General features: G+C 39.9%; 1 protein-coding gene across 4 annotated transcripts in view; it reads right to left on the bottom strand.

Annotated features, from left to right (window-relative positions):
• The window catches only part of Prkaa2 (protein kinase AMP-activated catalytic subunit alpha 2), a 72,066-nt gene that overhangs the window by 15,893 nt on the left and 30,699 nt on the right, over positions 1-25,474 (bottom strand). For 3 of the 4 annotated variants that reach the window (XM_063288460.1, XM_039110823.2, NM_023991.1), the window contains 5 exon segments: positions 23,754-23,895; positions 9,063-9,156; positions 8,358-8,502; positions 6,660-6,747; positions 3,586-3,810 (listed from right to left, as the gene is read on the bottom strand). In XM_063288460.1, coding sequence (XP_063144530.1) covers positions 3,586-3,810; positions 6,660-6,747; positions 8,358-8,502; positions 9,063-9,156; positions 23,754-23,895 — 694 coding nt within the window. 4 annotated transcript variants of the gene reach the window in all.

The raw sequence follows: 25,474 nt of genomic DNA on the forward strand, positions 1-25,474 counted from the left end.
CAAATATGTTAAGGAATAAAATCCCTATTAGTAACCAGGAACAAAAACAATATCCAAATCCACAGGTAAGCTTCAGACCCACTGCTTTCAGGCACAGTAATTTTAATGCTACTACAAATGCTACTACTGGATCTAAAAGAGCTGAAGGAAACAAATCCCAGATTCCCAAGGCACGTGTCGCTCCTGTCTATCACTGTATTTCTGGCACTCAACTTAGGACCCCTCACACAGCAGATGTTAAACACATATTGGAAGGAAAGCAAAAACAATTAAATAAGCAAATAAGTGGAGGCATTTTTCTAACATCACAGCCTACGAGAACATTGTGCAGACAAGTTGAGCACCAGAAAATCCAAACTCTTAATGCTCCCAAATCTCAAATCTTTTTGCTCCCAATCTCAAACCTTTTAGGTTCTAAAACTTCTGCATTTAAAGCATTTCTGGGTTTTGGATAGGATGATTAACTGGAAAAAAAAACTATGCAAATATTCCAAAACCTGAAAAACTCTGATATGTAAAATACTCCTGTCTCAAGCATGTCATAATTATGCTCAATTTCCACAATAATGGTAAGCCACTAAGTATCATAGTACATAAGAAATACAAAATATTATGAGAGAATTAAGGAGAAAATTGTTACTCATGTAACAATCTAGGCAAGTAAAAATAGCACTGGCTTTAATTCAAAAAGGTTCTGAATTCCAATGTTTTCCTTTATAAATATCCCAGGCTAGCCGCAGACTTGCTGTGTAGCCAAAGATGACCCTGATTCTCTAACCCTTTAGCCTCACCCTTCCCACCCCACCCCAGTGCCAGGAATACAGATGTGCAGCACCACACCATTTGTGTAGTGCTGGGGATCGAACCCAGAGCTCTGTGCACACTGTATGTACAAGAAGTATGCCAACTGACCTATATTCAGAGTCCTAGGCTGTGTGATTTAGAACAAACAGAGTACTTCCTGTTATAAATATGTGCGACACACGCATGTGATATATTTAGTATGAAAATGTGGTCTGTAATTTAAAGTAACTTATACTTAGAAACAAATGGATATATAAATAAGTCATGACATAACCTCAATTTCAGTTTTATTGTTATAAAATAAAATTAATAACAGCTTGCTCTGAAAATGTCAGTGCAACGAAATAGGTGGAATGTATAGCAAAGTGCTTGCTGTGGATCCACTGTTGAAACTTTTAACTTTTCCTTTTGAAGTATATTTTATCAAATTAAAAATTCTTATACTGAAATATTGAACATAAGCATACAATGGTGAGAAGGATAAATCCAAGTTATTACTCTAAGTATAGAAGTGTCGTCGTTACTTTGTCCTTTGGCTGTGAGCTTTATCCTGTAATGGTTAAGCCATCTCTCTAACCTAGAATATCACTATTTTATAGCACTTCCTATGGGTCAATTAATTCATCTCAATAGATTTATGTATACTTTTCTTCTAAGGTCTATAAATATATGAATAATTGTTTTGAAATAACAGAATTAACTTTTTTACTATTCTATACTCACAAGTGCTTATATAAGCAAGTACAAATATATTAGCATGTCTAATTTTTCCTCTGAGAAAAACCCAATGGGAAGAACTATTTATTCCAAAGAATTATGAACAGAGGTTTTCCCCCTGTTGGTTCATTTCCATAACTAAATCTGGCAGCAATTTTACAGCTGTACATTGTTCTGCACGAGGCCTGGAGCACTGGAAAAGGACAGAGGAAGAAAACAACCTTGTGGTTTGAAGGTGCAATGCCCATCCCCTACAGGCGCCTGTGTTAGGACCCCTGGTTTCCAGCAGGTGATGCTTATGTAGGTGGCAGAATCTGTCAGGAGGTGGAGCCTCAGTTGACAAAGTAGGTCACTAGGGGTGGAGCTCTCAGCCTAGCACCCTTTCTATCCACTTTGCTTTCTAACTACTGATGCAGTGTCACCACCCCCTCAGGCTCCTGCCTTCCCCACCATGGACTACTTCATCTCCTCAAGCACTGAACCAAAACAAGTCCTTCCGCCCTTAAGTTGCTTCTTGGCAGGGATTTAGTCACGGCAATGAGGACTGTGAACAGAACTCCATCCTGCTTACAAGAGACTGCAGCAGACAACAGGCACCACCACCTCAGCCATCCTCTGACTGTTCCACGGGACACACGTGTCAAAACATTTCCTCTGGCTTTAGAGGAAAAGGGGAAAGGTTCTGAAAGATGTCAGAAGACTGGGCTTCTAAGCAACACTTTGAAACTTAGATAAGACAAAAGCCTTCTAAATACATAAAGAACATGTAGAAGGCATTGCATCATTCCTGCCATTACACTAGTTAATTCCTCAACAATCAAGTGATTCTCCACAGCAAATCCACTAGTGGCTACCAGATTAAAAATGTAACAAGCTTATTTTCTTAAATATACTAAGTAAGATAACCAGAGTGGTGCTCAGGAGGACAAATATTCCGTGTCCTCTCTGATTAGGATTCTAGCTTCTCGTGATAGTATGAATAGAAGGCCAGGAAACTAGAAGGGGCCCATGAGATCGGAAATATGGGCTTTAATGGAGAAAGGTATGGATGGAAACCAAAGATATTGGGCATAAACGGTGTAAGGGAAATACAGGAAGCAGAGGTTCGGGGGGGGGGGCGGAGGACGTGGAAAGTGTGGGTGGGGGGACAATGCATGCTTCTGAGTTGAAATGGGCAGGCATGATTTGTGCTTATTCCCTTAGTACTGTGTTTACATAGCATTTTCACTGTGTGAGACACTATAAATGAAAAGGGTGAGCCGGTTATAACATGGTGGTAAGGCTTCAGAAAAGGCCATGCATTACACCATCAACCACACTGAAAACACAAAGTTCTCCACTTTTCACATCTGAAATCTCTCCAGATTCCTTCTAAACTTCCACTTTCAGTAATGGTAAAGGAACAGGGAAGTATTCCTAAGACAGTTTGTTCCCTGACAGTTATAGTGCAAGAGAGGAGAGGCGCAGAGAAAGAACAGACACTGTGTGAAGGAGAAATAACAAGGCATGTGCTGGGGGCTGCCTTGCCACAATCAGAAGTTCCTACACAGCGTGAGGGGACCAGAAATGATTCCATGAAGCTGGTGGCACTCAAGCAGAATGTAAAAGAATGATTCAAATGCTATCAGGTGAGAGGGTGCAGAAAAAAATGAGGGTCAGAATAATATAATTAAGGCACAGAACCTGAAATCTAAGGTGAAGGATGTGGTGGGGAAGGCAAGACGAGACTCTAGGAGACTGAATCCTTCTCACCCAGGCCTAGATGTTGTGCTACTTATGCCAATAACCATACAATCAGTACAAGACATTTGAAAGATAAGTCATGTAACCAGGTTTGCATAAGTCCAGATGTCGAAATTCCTTGTCATTGACACAGTCATAGTCCATGCTGGCCTTGAACTGGAGATCCCCTTGCCTCATCCTCCTGGGTAAGCACAAGATGTACCACACACTTGGCCTTAAAATTCTCGTAAAGTGTTATGAAGCATAGATGTGGCAAATATTCTAGTATCACTATTACTACTACAATGAGAAGGCGTACAAAATGCCAAAAGCTGTAGTCACCGTATGTCTTTGATAGTTGCTCGCTTCAAGGGGTCCACCTGCAGCATGTGCATCAGCAGAGTGGCAATAGAACGGTTGAGATACTCCGGGATGTAGAACACACCCCCTCGGATCTTCTTAAAGAGCGTAGGCACGTGCTCATCGTCGAACGGGAGGGTGCCACAGAGAAGGGCATACAGGATAACACCACAGCTCCAGATATCAACCTCAGGACCCGCATACAGCCTGAGGAAGGAAGGCACAGGCCTGAGTGTCACTATCATTTCCCCTCATTGTTAGCGTCCTGCTTATATACATGATAAATGCAAACCCAACTTGGTTACATTGCTATTTAAGGTCTTCACTAAAACACAGCAATTTCCAAACCTCAGTAACTATTCTTTATAGGAAATTATCAGCCCAACTAATTACACAAATTTGTCAAAAGACTTGTTTTTACTTGTTAAAAATTAGTTATAAGTGCTCATTAAAATTTTATTATACTTTCTGGCCAGGCAAATGGCGTATGCCTTTAATCCTAGCATTCGGAAGGCAGAAGCAGACAGATCTCTCTGAGTTTTAGGTGCGCCTGACCTAGACAGTCCCAAGTCACCTGATGTGGTAAGATCCTGTCTCAAAAACAAACCGACTAACAAACAGAAAAATTCACACTTTCTGTCTTATTTCTTTAAGAAAACATAAAAGTAGATAAACACAAGTTAAAAAACAAAACAAAATGAAAAAACAATAATCTACCCCCACACACACACCAGAACTAGTACAAGAAAGAAAAGAAAACGAATATATAACAGAAATTTTGCCTTTGGGCACATATTTTAAACAAAAATTGAGATATTAAAGTACTTAACTAGTACCATATAGACAATGTTTAATTTGCATAACATCTTCTCTAAAACATTATTTATTTTTAAATTTTTATCTTCTATGTATGAGTATTTTGACTGCATTTATGTCTGTGTACTACATGTGTGTATGATACCTAGAAAGGCCAAAAGACAGTGTCAATGCTCTGGGAGTTGTGAGTCCTTGTGTGGTTGCTGGGAATTGAACCTGGGTTCTCTGAAGAACAGCCAGTGCTCTTACCCATGGGGCCATCTCTCCAGCCCTGGTATGACAGATTTCCTACTACTTTCTCTCAAAGTCATCGGTTAATTCATTGGACTGAGGCAGCTCGGCTCTGGACAGCTCAGCTCAGCAGTACAAGCCTCTCACTAATTTTGTCTTATCCTTTTACTATATTAACATTCCTAACAGCTCACTTCCAAAATCAAACTCTGGTCTGAGGTAAGAAATGTCTATGGGGTTGGGGATTTAGCTCAGTGGTAGAGCGCTTGCCTAGGAAGCACAAGGCCCTGGGTTCGGTCCCCAGCTCCCAAAAAAAGAACCAAAAAAAAAAAAAAAAAAAAAAGAAATGTCTATAGTTCCAGTGGAAAGAACATAATCTACTTCCCTAGAGTGCTGCCCCTAATTTACATCATCTGCTGTATCACCCAAGCTCCTTACTAAATAATGTGTCCCTAAAACTGACCAGCTGAAATTCTAACCTCAAACCGATGGTATAAGGAAGTGGTTATTTTAGGGAGATCTGGCCCTGAGGTGGAACTCTCATAAAGAAGGTTAACGCCCTTATATAGGACTACCCCAGAGAGATCCCATTACCCTTTGACCACACAGGCTTACAGTAGGAGACAGTGGGCTGTGAAGAATAGGCCCTATGCACACACCAGATCTTTGTGGAGCTACAACGCTAGGACAGGCAGACTGCTGGTGTTCGTCAGGATGGTGTGTGGTGGTCTTCCATAGCCCACGTGAACTAAGACACTCACAATCTCCACCTGTAAGCACATACTCAGTACTTCTCTCAATGCATTCTGTTCATTGTAAAACCAGACACTAGTCACTGTGAAATGGCTTCGCTTACCTCTGCAGCCTCTGTGAATATTTCCTAATGTACCGTTGAGCTAATTACACGAGGGGCCTCACAGTCTCCATTTGCATAGATGAACTGCTTGAAATCATACTGTCACCAAATTTCTCAGTCTTCCAGAGACAGAATATAAAACAGCTGCCTGAAGACTGTGAAACACTATTAAATAACCAACTATATCTGACAAGTAAAGACAATGGCTTCAATTTAGCAAATCTTTACAGCTACCTGACATTTTCTAGAATAGAAAACAGACATTGCACAAGCTCTGCCTCTGCCTCCACCAGTAAACAAAATGCAGGGACATATGTACCACAGTCAAAATGCAGGGACATATGTACCACAGTCAAAATGCAGGGACATATGTACCACAGTCAAAATGCAGGGACATATGTACCACAGTCAAAATGCAGGGACATATGTACCACACTCAAAATGCAGGGACATATGTACCACACTCAAAATGCAGGGACATATGTACCACACTCAAAATACAGGGAAACAAAGACTATACATGGACTGACCCTGGGCTCCAACTGCATAGGTAGCAATGAATATCCTAGTAAGAGCACCAGTGGAAGGGGAAGCCCTTGGTCCTGCCAAGACTGAACCCCCAGTGAATGTGATTATTGGGGGAAGGGTGGTAATGGGGGGGAGGATGGGGAGGGGAACACCCATATAGAAGGGGAAGGGGAGGGGCTAGGGGGATGTTGGCCTGGAAACCGGGAAAGGGAATAACAATCGAAATGTAAATAAGAAATACTCCAGTTAATAAAGATAAAAAAAAAATGCAGGGACATATGTACTACAATCAAAACGCAGGGACATATGTACCACAATCAAAATGCATAAACATATGTGCTCCAAGGCCTACATGGAGTTTAAAAGTTAGCTATCCGACCTAAAATAAAAGATATGTGAATAATTGTTTCTATTAGTTAAAAAACATTAATGTAATTTCAATTAACCGTGTGTGTGTGTGTGTGTGTGTGTGTGTGTGTCAAAGTTTTCATGTAGTGAGGTTCATTCCACCTTCACATGTGGTACTCTTTATTATGTTAAAAAATCTTTTCCCAAAGGATTACAATTAGATGTTACCAGAATGGATGCAAGGTCACAAAAGCCTGCTTATCTCTAAAACTCTTACCTTCCTGAGATGACCTCCGGTGCTGCATAATTTGGCGATCCACAGCTAGTTCGTAGAAATTCACCATCTGACATCATATTAGAGAGTCCTGAAAATAAAAGCAGTTTATCAGATGCGGAAAACTGAAGATACAGGTAAAACTATGATGAGAAGTCTCAATTATTACATGCTTCAGAAATCTAATTCGTTATTTATGTTTAAAAGTAATGGTGGGTGGCAAGATAGCTCAGTGGGCAAAGTTAACAACCTGAACTCCATCCATGGATCATACAGGGAGGCAGGAGAGGACTGACTCTGGAGGCTTGTCCTCTGACCAACATGCATATCTGTACTCTCTCACATACACCTACAGACAACACACACACACACACACACACACACACACACACACACACAAATACTAATTAGACTGGAAAGAAATCACTTTAGGGAACGTACATCATCACACAGAATGCCAAAGAGCACCACATGTGAAGGTGGAATGACCCTCACTACTCACTTCACACACACACACACACACACACACACACACACACACACACACACACACACGGTTAATTGAAATTATATTAATGTTTCCAAAACCAGAAGCACCAAATATTATCTACTTCTGTGATGAAGAAATAAAATACAGGCTGCTACTTAAAAACAAACAGTAACTGCTTTTAAGAGTCTTTCTTAAAGGGTTGTAGTTGGGTATTACATCCTTAATGCCAACACTCAGGAGACAGAAAGGAGGATCTCTGTGAGGTTGAGGCCAGCCTGGTCTACATAACAAGTTGCAGACTAGCCAAGGCTACATAGTAAAAGTCTATCTTTTTCTTTAATTGTAATTAAACAGTGGACCAGGTCCAGCTGAAAAGCAGGCTAGGGTGTCCTAGGAGCTAGGGTCTCACTGCTCTCCAGGGGAGTCTCCTGTTGCAACTTCCTAGGAAAGGTTTATAATTATTATAATTAGAGAGCTTCAATTCAACATAGTAAAACCAATCTTCTGAACCAAAACCCCAGCTGAATTACTTGCTGAAATGGTTTAAACAGAAATAGTAAAGCTAGTTTAAAGACAGGCACAAAACAGACAGACTGCAGCAGCCTTTCCAAGTATGCTTAGGCCAGAAAGTGTATGCTGATTTTAAAATGTACATTTTACCTTGCCTCTTACCAAGGACTAGTGTCTGATTTATGCATAAGTTATCAGATACTGCCCTAAAACTTACAGGTCTTTCCGAGATCAGTTCAGAAGCAGCACAAAGCTTTTAAAGCTGAGAACAAACGTTCACACACTTGTCTATTTACATTTATCAGGAAATACATCCAGTGTGTCAACAAGTTTTTCAAGGGAGTTTGGGACTCTTTCTCTTCCCATCATCACCCCTGTCCCAAAAAAACAAACAAACAAAACAAAAACCAAAAAAAAAAAAAAAACAAAAAAAACAAAAAACCCAACAGGTACCATTGCCTTAAGAGGAAAGGCATGTTGAATGGATCTGTCTTGATGTGGCTTTCTAATGTGTTTTCTAGAAACTTCAGCACTATTTAAGTGAATTTAAATAAACAAAATAGGTCAGTGTGAACTGCAATCAGTCCCTTTTTGTGGTAGAGGATTTGTGAGGGTGAATGGAAAGTTCTTAGTTCTGTAAGGCAGACACTGGTCCATTTTAGAGGTGCGACACAGCTCTGAGCAGCCCTGGAGTGGCATACCGAAGTCAGCTATCTTAGCATTCATCTGGGCGTCCAGCAACACGTTCTCTGGCTTCAGGTCCCTGTGGACAACCATGTGCCTGTGACAGTAGTCCACGGCAGACAGAATCTGCTGGAAGAGCCGGCGAGCTTCCACCTCTTCAACCTAGCGAGCAGAGGAGAAGCTGCATCAAGACTATCCGGGACATGAGTTATTATGCACTTCAGTTTGTAACCAGTCTGAAGACAACTGATCAGGCTAATTAAAATCGACGAATTAGAAATCCAACATGTCAGACAAAGCAAAGCAGCTAAAACCTTACCAAAGCTCAAAGAGTATTCTAAGGGATTTTTTTTGCTTGGCTGCATGACAATGATGTTTAATTTTCAACCAATATTAAATATGCACAATGTTTTGGGGAGTCAGTAAAACCAACTAAAACAGAACTTATATGAAAATTCTAAGAAAAGAAAATAACTGAAGCTTCAAGGTAACTTTATACAGAACAGATTGGGAAAAGCACAAGAATCACTTGGTGATTAAGTGCGATATAGTTTCACTACTCAAAAGGCAGAGTTCTCAAGAAAGGACATACGTCCTGCATGTGCAGTTGATGTTACAGAAACAATTAAAGCACTTAAAATATCTTTGTGATTAGCTATTAGCAATTCTTTCCACTGCCTTACGTTGGGGCTGAGAGATACACTAGAAAATATGTCACTCACCCTCCCGTGTTTACAGATGTAGTCGAACAATTCACCTCCAGACACATATTCCATTACCATAAAAAAGTCTGTTGGAGTGCTGATCACTTGGTAGCTTGTTCGGAAATAAAAAAAAAGAAAGAAAGAAAGAAAGAAAGAAAGAGAGAGAGCGAGAGAGAGAGAGAGAGAGAGCGCGAGCAGGTTAATACAAAATGGCGCTCCCACAAATAATCAACCTCATCTGCTACTGTTGTTACAACGTCGTACTCTAATGTTTGTATCATATTGCAGGACAGCAGCAGATTTTACAGTGTTATCAAACTAATTCCAGTGCCAAAGCATGGAAGGAGATTACAAAAGAAGTATCCCACTTCCTGAGACTTACAGACGATTCTCCTTACCTTTAAAATCTTCACAAACTAAGTTAAGCATGTTCCCATTTCAACAAACTTGTTTAGTCAATAAAGATAGGTATTATATGCTTAGAGTATTCTTAGACATATAAAAATATATCGCATATATATATATATTCAACAAAATTCAGTAGGTAGACAAATCATTCTTTCTTAAAGGTGGCTGGAGGGAGGAGCTACATACTGAATCAATCCAAGAAACACGAGGATGAAAAACTACACCACATAGACTTGCTTTGGCTCTGACTCAACCAACTTTAAAAACATTAACAAATCCAGTGCGTGGCACAGCTGCGTATTCCTGTATTCAGAAGTCTGCGGTAGAAGAAATCAATGACTTAGAAGTTACCCTGGGCTACACAGTAAAGGTTTGTCTCAAACATACACACACCGTGTAACAACAGGAAGTTGTCACGTACTACGGAAAACTGAACTCTGACTAGATTACTAATAAGACTCATTGTGTTTTTATTTTTAGATGTGATACTGACACTCCGCTTATGTCATTTAAAATGATACATTAGAAATACTTTGAATCTGCCTCAGATGTTCTAGTAAGAAAATGTGGAGGGAAGGAGATAAAGCAACACACTGCTGACCCTGAAGCTGAACTCCAGATACATGGGCTCATCACTTCAGTTTAGTACATGTTTAATAGTTTTACAATAAAAGTGTGTGTGTGTGTGTGTGTGTGTGTGTGTGTGTGTGTGCGCGCGTGAGCACGTGCACACACAAACACATATACATGTGTGCAGACACCTAAAGCTGGTCTTTGTCTTAGTCAGGGTTTCTATTCCTGAACAAACATCATGACCAAGAAGCAAGTTGGGGAGGAAAGGATTTTCTCAGCTTATTTCCACTAAAGGAAGTCAGGACTGGAACTCAAGCAGGGCAGGAAGCAAGAGTTGATGCAGAGGCCATGGAGGGATGTTTCTTAATGGCTTGCTCTCCTGGCTTGCTCAGCTTGCTCTCTTATAAAAACCCAAGCCCATCAGCCCAAGGACAGCACCACCCACAATGGGCTGGGTCCTCCCACCTTGACCAGTAATTAAGGAAATGCCTTACAGCTGGGTCTCATGGAGGCATTTCCACAACTGAGGCTCCTTTTCTGTGATAACTCCAGCTTGTGTCAAGTTGACACACAAACTAGCCAGTACAGTCTTATTAAACAAATAGTACGAAATCAGCTTAATTTTACAAAATAAGGTTTTTCTCTGAAAATTATTACTTTCTCATACAATCTTACAAAATCAGATTTTGAAAATGAGTTAAAAACAATACTGATGTTTTAAATGAAGATTGTTTCTAACATTTACACAAATGTATACTGTTCTACTTTAAAAAAACAACATTTATATCTGTATTTTTAAGACTTATTTATTATGTTTAAATATACAGTATTTATACATACAGTGTATGCCTGCTGGCATCTCATTACAGATGGTTGTGAGCCACCATGTGGTTGCTGGGACTTGAACTCAGAACCTCTGGAAGATCAGTCAGTGCTCTTAACCTCTGAGCCATCTCTCCAGCCCCCATCATTATTTTCTTTACAAAGGATTCTCTATAGTCTTGTTGATTATGAGTACTGTTAGTTTCATAATGAGCTATTATTTAAGGCTGATAAATACAGCAATAAAGAGGTTGCTGGCTTCAAGTTACTCAGGAGAATACCCAAGGAGCTGACACCAGTCTCCAGGCAATCCACCTTGATGGAGACTGTGTTAGAGTAGGAGCCCTTTGCTGTTTGTCAGCCAATGGGCCACATTTTATTAGTGTGCAATAAAGCGAGTATGTTCTAGCTGGTGGTGGGCCGGGTAATCCTAATAGCCATCAAGTAGATGCATTACATTCTATCTATAGGAAGAGAAAACACATCATGTGTAAATCAAACACATGAAAAGATCGTCTGTCTGTAGCAGTGCTACTTTCTCGGCATTTTTGTCGTTGAGATAGATGTCTCGAGTCCAGGCTTGCCTCCAACTCATAACCTTCCCTGCTTGGCTCCCACATTCTGACACTTCAAGTGAATTACAGGGCCAGCCTGGAGAGACACTTCAGATGGTAATCTTTAGTCTTGAAGGACACAACGGGCAGGTATCCCATTTTATGTAAAACAAATGACTATAAGAGAAATAAACTCGAGACTATTTCATGTGAACTGTGGAAAGGTAATTTTATTTAGAGCTCTTGACAGAAATGCTTTGATAAAGACTATCTGACAGGTACTGAGTGATCAAACAAACTGAATACAGTAGGCAGCAGCATCTATTGCTACCAACTCATTTTTCTGGTCTGATTTATTATTATCCATTCTGGATGAGGCATGAACAAAGCAATGAAACTCAAACTTGGCTGGTGATCCTTTGGAATACACCACAAGTCTTCATAGGACAGTGCTGGGTTGAATTGTCTCATGAAGCCTCTAACTTCACAGTATATGCTAACACACACCAAAGGCCACTTCCTAACAATGAAAACTGTAGCTACCATGAGTGAGTCAGATATAACTGATCAAATAAGAGACCTTAATACTTCAGGAATCCCTTCTTACTGTCCCTGTGTGAAACTAGAAGTTGGATCCTCTGTGGAGGAATTTGCAGTCTAACTATATAGTAAGGCATTGAACAAGGATTCTCTTCAGACACATACCTGAATTTCAGGGCCAGAAGTTTTCTATCCACCCTAAAGCTCCACACTAATCAGGTCCTGTTATCTGTCATTTCTCAGTATGAAACCCACAGTTACAGTCTCACTACTTTTTATTAATCATGCTTTATTTTCCTCTGCTGCAGCTTCCTCATACAGGCTATTTCTGCTGACCTGTGTACCTTTGACAGGGTATGAGCCATCGCTTAGAATTTAGCTTACAGGCAACCTCCCAAGTGTAAATGAGGCATCTTGCTTGCATAGACACATTTACCTGGGCTTTACAACTCATATTTCTCAGTTTGTAATTACACGTTTCATAATGATGATAATTTGATTAATGAGTTTGCATCTGGAAAAGTACTTACAACAAACTATTTAAATTAATGTAGAAATTACCACGTTAAAATATGTAAATAGCTTGAATCAATACCACATTGAACTGAAAGTAAAAAGAAAAAATGGCAAAATTTCAACCAATAAAATTTCAGTTAATGAAGGGAAACAATTTTTGGAAACAGAAGAGTCCTAGGAAAACAGCTTCATATTAGAGAAGCTGCTTTGGTGGGAAAAGCAAGTCCCTGGGTTATTAAAAGGTAACTTCTAGTAATTACATGGAAATATTATAAAAATTACAATGAAGAATAATCAGCACACATAACAGCACTCTTTTAATGTGGCAGAAATGGAAAATAATATGCATTAAACATTTTTCAGAAACATTTTTAATTAAGAAAAAAAAGCAATTAGCCAGCTGATCCCTAAGCAATGTCTGGCTGGTAAGGTTATATCCATTGTTATGCAACGAACACAAAGTAATATATACAACTCAAGGAAAAAAGAAACCTCTCTGAAGCGAGCCAAGAATCAACATTCATGCACATCCCTGTTCCGTGGTAATGTCTATAAAGACTGTAAAGTGTTATTTATATAGTCTAGTACATACAGTAAGATTTTTCTTTAATTATAACAGCTGCGGGCTGGAGAGATGGCTCAGTGGTTAAGAGCACTGACTGCTCTTCCAGAGGTCCTGAGTTCAAATCCCAGCAACCACATGGTGGTTCACAACCATCTGTAATGAGATCTGATGCCCTCTTCTGGTGTGTCTGAACAGCTACAGTGTACTTATATATAATAAATAAATAAATCTTTAAAAAAAATTATAACAGCTGCATAAAACGCAATAATCATTCTCCTGGTCTTTTCTTTAGTTGATTGCTGTTTTATAATAATATACTAGTAGGTAAACACAAACTATTACCAGGCAGTAAAGCGGGGCCTTGCCAATCCTTCCCATGTAGCCACACAGAGAACTGCACTCCACTGCAGCCCTCTTACCCTCACCCAAGAAAGCCACTGTCCTGAGACCCATTCACCTTCTCTTGCTTTCATTTTAGTTTTATTTTAATATATGAAAATATGTACATACATATTTATATATTTATACTTAACAGTGACTTATATCCATACACCTAACTTAATGGTTCGGGGTTTCAAATGGTATACATCATATGTAATATTGGAGAACTTCTTTGAGAAATCAGTCAATACTGTTGTGAGCCACGGTCATATGATATGACCATTATATAACAGTTCGCTGTAGTTATCCGGTTATTCCCAGAGCTGATTTATTCATTTCTCCACCACAGAGAGCTGCGAGGCTTATTGCCACAGTTCTGCTATTATGTGCTGCTTGACCATTTCAGTACATGATGAGTTTTCTCTCGATATATACTGAGGAGCTGAACTGCCCAGTTCCAGTACATGTGACTGCTCTATTTTGGGTGCCAGTTGTTTTCTGAAGAGATTTTTGGACGCTAAAATGACTAGAGAAAGTTTGTGGAGTTATACAGTATCTAGTACTTGCAAACTATCATATACATTTCTTCTCCAAGAAATGCTTGTGTCTTTTGGCAAATTTTATTGGTTTGTTTATGTTTTTCTAACTTATGCATGGACATAAAAACCATTTCCATAATAGTCTGGAAAATAGGATAAATATGCACTGGTTACTGAGTTTATAAAGCATACCTTCTGAATTTGCTTTCACTTTTCTCTATAAACAGATTAAATATACTCTAATGGGCATCTCCTTAAAATATCACTATCACTATATACACTATGTACGTGTATGTCACTATCAGACACACATTTTGAACGCCAAGAATATCTTCAAAGATCCAATCAGAAGACTCTTCAGTTACAATGTTTCTCCTTTTGTTCCTCATTTGCAGAATGAGATCCAATACCATCCACATATTTTAATTGGTTGTTCTGCCTGTTTTAATGTATAGGTTGCTGATAGTTTGTTTTGGTTTGTCCTTGAGAGGATAAGTTCACTTTCTCCACCCATCCTTTAGAGCATCATGATGAACAAGGTGTAGCTCTTATTAGAACTAGAGAGCTGATCAGATTTCCATCTCATTAGGGTAACGACTAGACTACATGCTACTGTGCACTTCTAGCCAAAGACACAATGTCTCTCCTTCTGAAAGTCTCGATTCATCAATTCATCAACTAAATATTAAATTATCTTTTTATGTAAATGGGCATTTTTGTCTGCATGTATGTCTGCACACCAGAAGAGGGCATCATAGCACTACAGTTATAGATGGCTGCCAGCTGATATATGGGCACTAGGAATTAAACCCAGGATCTCTGGAAAAACAACCAGTGCCCTTAACTGCTGAGCCATCTCTCCATCCCCTTTAATTAATAAAACTTAGATGCTGTAATATTTGAACAATATAGCAATAAACTGTGTTGCAAAGAAAAACTTCATTCCAATCTTCCTCAAAATAAGTTCAAGATCACTACCTCACAAGTTCAAAGACATCTTCGGCCACATAGTAAGACCCTGTCTCAAAACAAATGATCAAAGAACATCAAACAAAAACCCACTGCCTCTGTAGCATGCACCATTGTAACTCAGTAATGATCTCTCTCTCTCTCTCTCTCTCTCTCTCTCTCTCTCTCTCTCTCTCTCTCTCTCTCTTCCTGTACACCCTCCCTCCTCTCTCCCCTATCTTTCTTCCCCCATCCTCCTCCCTCTCTCTCCCTCCCCCTCTCCCTCCCCCTCACCATGTCTTTTTCCTCAGTGCTATTTATTGTTTGTATTTGGAACGCAGATGCTATGTATTTATGATATCTGTCTAACAGATAACCTCTAGGTTCCTAAACATTCTCATTTCTAATAATTTTTTCTTCCCACTACATACACTAAAAATTCATGGTCATAAATTTTCTAAGATTAACTCTTCAAATTATCTACTGAATTCTACCTGCTAAGGAACTTATCTGCTACAATTAGCCCCCTTTCACCTGCATCTATTGTCTGGTCTCCATCCAATTCTTCTCCACTGTGGCACACAAATATCTATGACTTTACCCACCCTAAAAGACACCCCCTTAGACAATACATGCTCTTTGAATTACTACTGCTCTATTTCCCCTCTCCTAAACTATTGTTTCTCTTCATCACATATTCTTTCTTTTTTTTTAAAGTTTTATTTATTATTGTATTTATATGAGTACACTGTAGCTGTCTTCAGACACACCAGAAGAGGGTCCCAGATAACCATTACAGATGGTTGTGAGCCACCATGTGGTTTCTGGGAATTGAACTCAGGATCTTTGGAAGAGCAGTCAGTCCTCTTAATAGCTGAGCCACCTCTCCAGCCCCACATATTCTTTCTTCATGTAAGATTTTTGACTTTAACATTCTAATGAAAGTTTTAAAACAAATGAACAAAAAAATAGTAACCTCCTGTTCACCAAATCTAATAAGTCCATTTTTGGCTTTCATCTTACTCAATAGTAGCCATAAGAACAGTTGACAACCTGCTGAGATCAAGCTGTTTCCTAAGTTAGTCCACAGCGTACTGTAAAGGGTTTGGGAGAGGGAGAGGTGGCCAGCAGTCCAGGCAGGTACTGCTCAGTGGTGCGAAGCTCAGTTCCTAGCACCACATGTGGTGGTGGCTCACAACTGCTTGCACCTCCAGCTACAGGAGATCCAACACTCTTTTCTGGACTCCAAAGGCACCTACATCACATGTACACATATGTACACATGTACAAACACGTGTACACATGCACACCACACAAAAATAAAAATAAAACAACTCTTGAAGAGGAAGAAGGGGAGGAGGAAAAGGAAGAATTTAGGGGACACAACAAAGCAAAGTGCTTGACTCCCTCACCTGGATCCCATAAAGTGGTAGTTCCTAGCACTGCTATGCCATGGGCCCCAAAACAGGTCACTTATAACAACATGCACATCAAGGATGGCTGTCCCTGGCACTTCAGCTCAGCCTGTCTCCTGCTGTGAATTCGTTCGTTCTATGGAATTGCTTTTAGTCACTGGTCCACCTGGGCAGCTGATGACATCTCATCTCACACAAGAGTAGAAGTTAAAGTCCTTAACAATATTCAGTACTGTCCTATATAGTGTGGCTCCCTTTCTGTTTCTTACTCTACTAGATCAGTGTTCTCAACCTTCCTGATGCTGCAACCCTTGAATAGAGTTCCTTATGCTGCAGTGATCCCCAACCATAAAATTGGTTTGGCTACTTCCTAAATGTAATTTTGCTACTGTTATGAATCTGAATATCTGATATATGTTCCCAAAGGGTTGCAACCCACAGGTTAAGAACCACTGCCCTAGATCATTCTTCTCTTCATTACTGGAGTGTAGGATTTTCCACTTTAGACCCCCTTTGTATTGTCAGTTGCTCTGTGAATAATTCCTCTTCCAGGTTCCTTACCTCTTTACTGCGTGTGATAGAGTTGACTATTGTGGGTTTATTGCCTACTTCCCCACTCCCCACCCCCACACACACATGTTCTCCCTCTTCATCTCCATCCAGGGTGGCTTTTCTGTCGGTTACTGTAGCATTAATGCCCAAAGGTGGTATGTGTTAAGTAACGGATCAACAGTCCACCCTTCCGTCTTCGGCTTGCCCATCCTTTTCCCTATGCATACTCTGCGAACCAGCTACACTGAGATTGCTCAGACACACATGCTTACGTTCATTTCTTGTTCTTGACTAACCTCATAGAAATGCTGAGGCTTCACTAAAACATTTCCTTTTCATATTTACAAGTAGTTATTGAGCATTTATTATGGGCTGGATAAGCGACGATTCTATATGACATCTCCATTCAGATACATAGTAAGACACAATGTTTAGCATAGTTTAAACATTTCCTAATGGTCAGCACAACTCCATTGTTTCTTCCATTCCTCTCAGAAAGTAGGTACCACTATTGTTACTTGGTGGTTCAAACCAAAAATATAGACCCTGTATTTCCTTTCTTTACTCCTTCTTTCCAATCTCGCAGTCATTCATTAGTTCTGGTTCTGAACTACATGACTAATTTTGCTAAATGGACATAGAGTCACACCGACTTTTAATGTTTGTACTGATTAGTGCTGCTCTCACTCTTGGTCACAGACACTTCTGTGTGCAGTGGGTCAATGCAGAGACAAGACACTAGTCAAAATACTAAGAATAAGTGACTGTGTGAGATCCGCCTTAGATGGGACATTGTATCACTCATTCCTAGGCCCAAGGAACATCACAGAAGAGGGACAGAAAGAATCTAAAATGCACCAGATGGGAAGGCATATCATGGAATGCTCTCTTCTGCTCATGACAGAGTTGTGTGTTGATGGGTGCACAGCAGTTCTCTCTGCACACGTTTGCACCCGACAATATTCTATCATGGACAGACAGGGGCTGCCGAGGCCCCACCCTTCCCTGAGGAGATATAGACTGGTGACGGAAGGGGAAGGGTAGTCATACTCTTCTGTGATTGGGCACTGGTATGCTGCCCTTGCTCAAGTAAATCGCCCTGCAAGGCTCATGTAAGCAATTTCAATTCAATGGAATGGGGCGCTGCAAAAGACACGAGAGCAGAAGTGAGGGCAGCAGGGGGACTTGCTGAGAAGAAAATATCTAGAGCAGGGGTGGGGTGAGAGAACAGGAGAGAGTGAACATGATCAAAGTATATTTGTATAAAATATATAAAAATATGTAAAAGAATAAAGAGATTACTTTATATCTGTTCTTACTATATTACTTACTAAGCACAAAAATCAAACCTTTAATTACAATTATTTATATATATATATATATATATATATATATATATATATATAAAAGAATAAAGATAGATTACTTCATAGCTGTTCTGTCTATATTACTTACTAAGCACAAAAGTTAAACCATTAATTACAGTTAATTTTATCTTTAAAAGAATACACATGTCTAGTGGTTGTTATATCAGACACCACAAACCTTATCCATCAAAGTAGTTAAAGCTACCACAGTCTCTCAGCTAGCCAACGGCAATGGCTTTCTTGCTGGTCTTCCTGCTTCCATTTCTTCCTCTATACCACAGTCAAGGCAGTCCTCTAGCTCTCCCAAAGTCCCCAACGTAGAAGACCCAAACCTGTCTCCCGTGACCTTATCTCCATTCTGCTCTGGCCGTTATAGCAATCTTCCCTTCCCAGGATGCTCACACTCAGTTTCACCCTAGAAGAGTGCTCCTCTCCTTTCTCACAACTATGTTCAGGACAGCAAAACAAATGGGAGGCCTTACAGAGATGACAAGTGATGCTTTGGTAGTAAGGAAGTCACTGAAGTGTGCACTCAGAAGGCTGCATGAGCCCAGCAGGTTGAAGTACACACTTAATGTATTTACTGAGCGTAAGGGTAAAGAGAAACTTTTAAGATTAGGCAGAGAACAAAAAGGGAAAACCAGGGGCTAGAGAGATGGCTCAGAGGTTAAGAGCACCGACTACTCTGCCAGAGGTCCTGAGTTCAAATCCCAGCAACCACATGATGGCTCACAACCATCTGTAATGGGGTCGGGTATGTCTGAAGACAGCTACAGTGTGCTTATATACATTAAATAAATAAATAAATCTTAAAAAACAAAAAAAGGGGAAAACCAGAAGATTAGGTCATGGAAACCTGAGGATCACAACATTCAAGATGGTGAATACTCTTAATTAAAAGCTGAAGATGGGCTTAAAGAAGTAGATTAAATAATTAGCCAGAAAAAAAATCTTTTCCTATATAAGAAGTATTCACCTTTTGAGTGTAACTCGAATTTCTTTAAGAACTACAGAGGAAAGAAGAAAACAAAAATAAAGACCAATTCCATAAATTCTAGAGTCTCGGAAAGTTTTCACTTTTCCTTTCCATCTCAGTTGTTATGTTTAGACTTTTGTCAGTGGCTCTCAGGATAAACAAACACTGCTCTTTTTAAGTTAATAAAAAAATAATTCAGTAAATATCTGTCAGTCTTCACTTTTTCTGACTGATTCTAAAGGCAATAATGAAACTATTCTTGACAGAAAGTTAAGAAAGAACAAAACAAAGATTATGAATCAGATCTCTTTGTGTGTATGTCTCTGTCTGTCTCTGTCTGTCTCTGTCTCTGTCTCTCTTTCTGTCTCTCTGTGTGTGTGTGTGTGTGTTTAACACTAACATTACTAGAGGCTATGTCAATAAACTTTCTCAGTTGGAAGAAAACATGAGTGTTTTTCTTTTTAAAAAATTCAGATTCACAATTCAAGAGGCAATGTGGATGAATGACTTAAGTTCATGGCTGAAAATGTAAGAGCTTTAAGCACTGATTCATCTCCGCTAATTACTTGCTGACCAACTCTGAGGCTGTTCTATAGCTATTTTAGTACAATGTTACAATAATTAACTCTAAGTCAGAATGAGACAAAAATTGTTAATAAATTATAGAAACAGCAACAAGAAAACACTGATAAATTACAATGTGAGAAATCAGGTTTTAAATTCTACAATAAGCTGCTTGTTGACTGTGCTCCTAGTTTTAATTAACAATTTGCCACAACCCAGAGTCACCTGAGAAGGAAGGCCCAGTTGAGGAATTATCTAGATCAGACTGGACTATGAACATGTCTGCTGGGGACTGGGCTGTCATAATGGTTAACTGTTGTAGGAAAACTTGGCCTGCTGTGGGTGGTACCATCTTATGCGCTGGTTCCTGAACTGTCTAAGAGGGGAAAGGGCTGGCAGCCAGCAGCCAGCAGGAGACAATCATTCCTCTCTGCTCCTGATGTGGAAGTAATGTGTGTGATTAACTATGTGTTCCTGACCCGACTTTCCCTCAGCAATAGACTATAACTGTAATTACAGGCCAAGTAAACTCCCTTCCTCCCTAAATTGCTTGTTGTCAGGGTATTTTATCACAGCAACAGAATTAAACTAAAACAGTGATAAAACGCAATCTATGTTTTCAAGGGCAGAACAAATCTATATCACACACTCCAAATGGGAGCTTCCAGGGCTAGCTTTTTAAAAGCCCAGTCAGAGGCATCTGTTCCTTCTCTACCCTCACTCTGGTACAAGATACTTTTAGTACGGCCATTTCAGGTTTCTCCTCTTATACATAATAGCTAGTAAGCAGCAAAACCCAAAGAGATTTAGCTTACAAGCCATTGGAGTCAATACCAATATGGAGTCAAGTCAGATGTAAGAAGGGCACAATGTCACCAGCACAGCATTAAGGAAGCAAACACAGGACTGTGAGTTTGATGGGGAGGTCAGACTGGGTTACACAGTAGTTCTATCTAGGTCAGCCTAGGTTATAACAGCAAGACTGTATTAAAAAAAAAAAATGAACTGCTTCAGTTTACTGAAAACTACTTGGAGTCAGCTCAAGGAAGAATAGAATCAGCTCACAGGAGGCCAGTGCTTGCTTTTGTGTTGGCATTCTACCAATGCCAACAGTTACTTCTTACATAACACTACGAAGCATGCCATTTAAAAGTTAGAGAGTAAATGGGAAGAGAGGTGCATTATCCTCAACAGGTTGTATTGTATACTAACCCTCCAAACCTTTTACATTCACATTCTAGCACTTAGTACTAAAGGTAGTCTTAAAATCAAATATTGCCATGTGATTCTATGTTTATAATGGAACGAACCTAAAGTATCATATAGCATTGAAGCTTACTGCAAAGCTGGAAGTTTCATGGCAATTGTATCACCCAATGGCACACCAAACCAAGTATTAGCCAACTAGGAACAGTCGGTGGCATATTCTTGATGTTGGCAAGATGGCACTATGTGGGCTCCATCACCAAATATTTTAATTTGCAATAGTGCACTGACAAAAAGTACAACAACAAAAACTAAATATTTCAAAGCCTGTAAATTGTACCAACCATGCATCTTAGGGATTTCACAAGCTGGGCTTGGTGGCACCTCTCTTTAATTCTGTCACTTGGGAGTCAGAGGCAGGAAGAACTCTGTGAGCTTGTGGCTATTCTGGTACACATAATAGGTCCAGGCCAGAGAGGGCTCTCCTGTCCTGGGAGGGGAAATCACAACTTGCTGTTTGTTCTAGCTTCATTTTCTGTTGCTGTGATTGCTGTGATAATACTGACTTAGAGCAACATGGGCAGGAAAGGACTGACTTCATCTTGCAGACTACAGTGCAGCATGAAGACAAGTAAGGGCAGGAACACAAGCAGAGTCAGTAAAGGAACACTGCTTCCTGGATCACTCTCCGAGGCTTTTTCAGTTTGCTTTTTACCTAGAACTGTCTCCCCAGCTTGGCACTGCCCACAGTAGGCTAGTCCCTCTAACGCCAGTCATTAACCAAGAAAATGCCCCACAGACATACCTGTAGGCCAAACTGAGAGGCAATTCCTTAACTGAGGTTCCCTGTTCCCAGAAAACTCCAGTTTGTGTCAAGTTGACAAGAGCTAACCAGAACAGTGTTACTGTTTCTTTGCCTGCATACTTCAAAGGTAAGAGGCTGAAGAGAACAGGCTTGAGTTATAGCTCTGCAGATTAGTAGCCTAACGCAGGAACTAAGGTGTTGGCAAGGTTTCGGTGCCTCTGGAGACGCCCAGAGCAAAGTCCACTTTGCAGATTTGGCTTTGGAGGCTGTCCTGTGTTGTTGCACAGACATTTCCCCATCTCGTAAGCCTCCACTAGCCAGCAGAGTCCTCCCATAACTGCTCGAGATGACCTTTCTGACTCCTCCTTCTCCCCTGTCTTGAGGATCACGGTGTCTACGTAGGCTCTCGAGCCATCCAGAACCATCTCCCCCCTTTCAGCGTAAGATAACAGTCACCTTAGTTTCTCTTTCCAATGTAACAGACAATATTCACGGGTTCTTGAGGTGAGAAGACAGACATTGGAGGGCTCTTATCCTGCTGACTATCATCAAATAAACCAAAGCACTCCACAGGGTTATCAAGGTGCTCCCCATTAACAGATATTCAAAGATTGCTCACTGGGGGTTTTAAAAGAGCTTTGAAGTTGGACTTGAAAAGTGGGGAAGGGGGACTGGAGGGAAAGGAATAGGGTAGATTGGATAAAATGATTTTCATAAAAGATTGATCACTAGCCAGGCAATGGTGGTGCACACCTTTAATCCCAGCACTTAGGAGGCAGAGGCAAGTGGATATCTGAGTTTGAACCCAGCCTGGTACACAGTTCAAGTTCTAGGGAATCTAGGGCTATACAGAGAACCCTTTTTCAAAAATTAAAAGAGAGAGAGAGAAAGAAAGAAAAAGAAAAGATTGTTCACTGACTAATTTTTAGGCTAAATATAATTTATTCTGATTTTAATATACTAGCAAACAAAATCTAAAAGATTAATATCTTTACATTGATCTTAAATAGGCTTTCTTATGCAGCAATCTTATTTGAATCAAGATATACATTAACTCTCTTTCTACGATTTCTAGTACTATATTCACTAACTAATTTGGCATTTATAAAAACCATATTGTTCTTTGTTTACATACTTGAATAACAATATATAAATATAACTGGGTCAAAACCCTGGCTACAAATTAACTTTTCTAGTTGCTTATCCCTGTTGGGTATGCTGTCTTCTTACCAATAAAGTAAGCCTACCTTACAGACTTGTCATGATGAAATTATGGGATTATAAATGTAGAATGCTCGGCACAGTTCTTGGCTACCCTCAGGTACTCCTTGAGTGAATAAAATTAACATTTGTTTTATAAAAACTGCATCCTAGCTTTAAAGTACAATAAAGAAATTTTCTGCATCTAGAATGGTAATCTATTCTCTATAGAACTTTAAACATAACAGAAGATTACTGCATCCTTAATATCTAGATTTTCTATATCTAATTAGTTAAATTATCTTTCAGTTTAACTAACTAGCTTACAGCTCTTTCAGTATTTACCATTTTTAGACCAGTTTTGCTATATATCCCAGGTTGACCTCAAACTCACAACCCTCTTGCCCTGGTCACCAAGTAACATTACAATAATGTACTGTTACACCTGGCCTGATATTACTTTTAAATTAAAAATAGAAAGAGGAAAAAGAAGAAAAGAACCAACATAGAATTACAAATGCTGAGTGATCTCCAGAGTGAATTCTAAAGAATCAACCTCCAAGGCTATACTCATCATGTGACTAGTACCAACTCTGAATCAAGGCTTTAATTTTAAACCAAGAATGTGCACTGAAGAACTGACAGAGGGGTAATGAATTAAAACTGAACATGAACATGGAAACTGATGTTTCCTAAAATTAACTTAAGGTATTTATAGAATTTCGGGTCAACTATTTCAGGACAGTTCTCTTATATTTTCAAGCACAAAAATACTTACAGTTTGATAATATGAGGATGACGAAAGAGTTTAAGATTTTGAATTTCTCGTTTTATTTTTCCAACAACATCTAAACTGCGAATCTTCTGTCTATTTAAGATCTTAACTGCCACTTTATGGCCTGTCAATTGATGTTCTCCAACTGAAGAAAAGAGAAAGAGAAATATTGGCTGTCAGAAGAACAGAATCACTCCTCGTGCACCTTCCCACTGTGCTCTAAGCTTGGACGCACTCCAGCATCACGGGACACACAGGCCTGAAGTCCTCCTCCTTTACCTCAGCCTCTTCCCCTTGAGAAAGCATGCCTTCAACACAGAAGCTGTGCCTCCATCACCTCAGCATCCTCAGCAAAGCCGAGCAATGCTCCTTCCACCTTTGTGCAAAGGATTACTCAATTCTATATTCCATCATAGGAATACTAGGGAACATCTTTTAGACAGAATTCATTATATTTTCCTTATTTCTCATCTTCTATTTAACATCACTGTATTTATTACAGAAGTAATTTTTTAATAAACATAATAAAATAGTTAACTACTATTCAAAATTCAAGTTAACGCAATCTTTGCTACGTCCCACGCCGCTCCCTTGGTTCAGTGCCCAGGCTCATCTCCCTGGGCTGATCCTGCATTAATGGTTCTGCTGAGGAGGCAGTACTCTCAAGGTTACCCTCACTCCCTCCTATGAACTCCTAGGTGCTCTCCTCTCTGCTCTCTACTGACTCTTTAAAGATTAATGTCCGAGGCTTCTCCCCTAGATCCACGGTAGAGACACAAATCATCTCACTCATCACCCAAGGCTCATAGCTAACTAACGATCCTGCTCCCTCTTCATGTTCACATAGAGAATTTCAAGATGGGTGTTCCATAAGCACCTCAAGTTTAGCAAATTCAAAATTAGATGCAGCATCCCTGTCCTCTTCCTCTGCCAAACTTGTGTCCTTTACTAATAATGCACCGCTTGTATGCTAGAAAAAAAAGATCCCCACTGTGATAGCTACTGAGTATTCCTTTGATAGTAAGGAAACATCACTTAAACACTATAGTAAAAGTAGCAGTGGAGCGGCAGTGCTATTCCTAGTGTGTACTGAGCAGTGTCCGGAGTGCTAACTGGCTCGCTCACCCATCCTTACAACAACTCTGTGGAGTCCGACCGTTCTCCAGGGAGATACACATGATTTATCACAACAACAGGCAAGATCCAGCTCCTCCTTCCCCACTAACCAAAAGCACTGAAACACAGGTAACCTTCAAATCAAAGAAGACCATGGACTCCGTGCTGGTTAGTCCTATCACGTTGACTGAGTCAACGCTTTAGAGATTAGTGAAGTGCAATTCTGGGTCCGTCTGTGAAGGTACTTCCAAGATAATTAAAACCAGCAGACACTGACCTAATCAAGGGCAGATGCCTTGCTGTTCATACTACCCCATTACAGCTGACAGGTGAGGTACGAGGCGGGCCTGTGGAAGGAGAAAGTCACTGGGAAGCGTCTTTAAGGCAACAAGTGGTTCTTGTCTCTTTTTCCTTTCTGGCTGAGAAAATAGAAACAGCTCTGCTCCAACCTGCCCTTCCAGTCATGATGGCCTGGCACCTCTGAAGCTGGGAGCCAAAATAAATAATTCCTCCCTACATGTTGTTCTCAGGTATCCTGGTCACATGGTATAAACATATCAAATGTGATATTAGCCAAGCAGTTGGGTCATTTGTTTTAATATCACGGA

The sequence above is a fragment of the Rattus norvegicus genome, chromosome 5, assembly GCF_036323735.1.
Source record: "Rattus norvegicus strain BN/NHsdMcwi chromosome 5, GRCr8, whole genome shotgun sequence".
Classification (NCBI taxonomy): domain Eukaryota; kingdom Metazoa; phylum Chordata; class Mammalia; order Rodentia; family Muridae; genus Rattus; species Rattus norvegicus.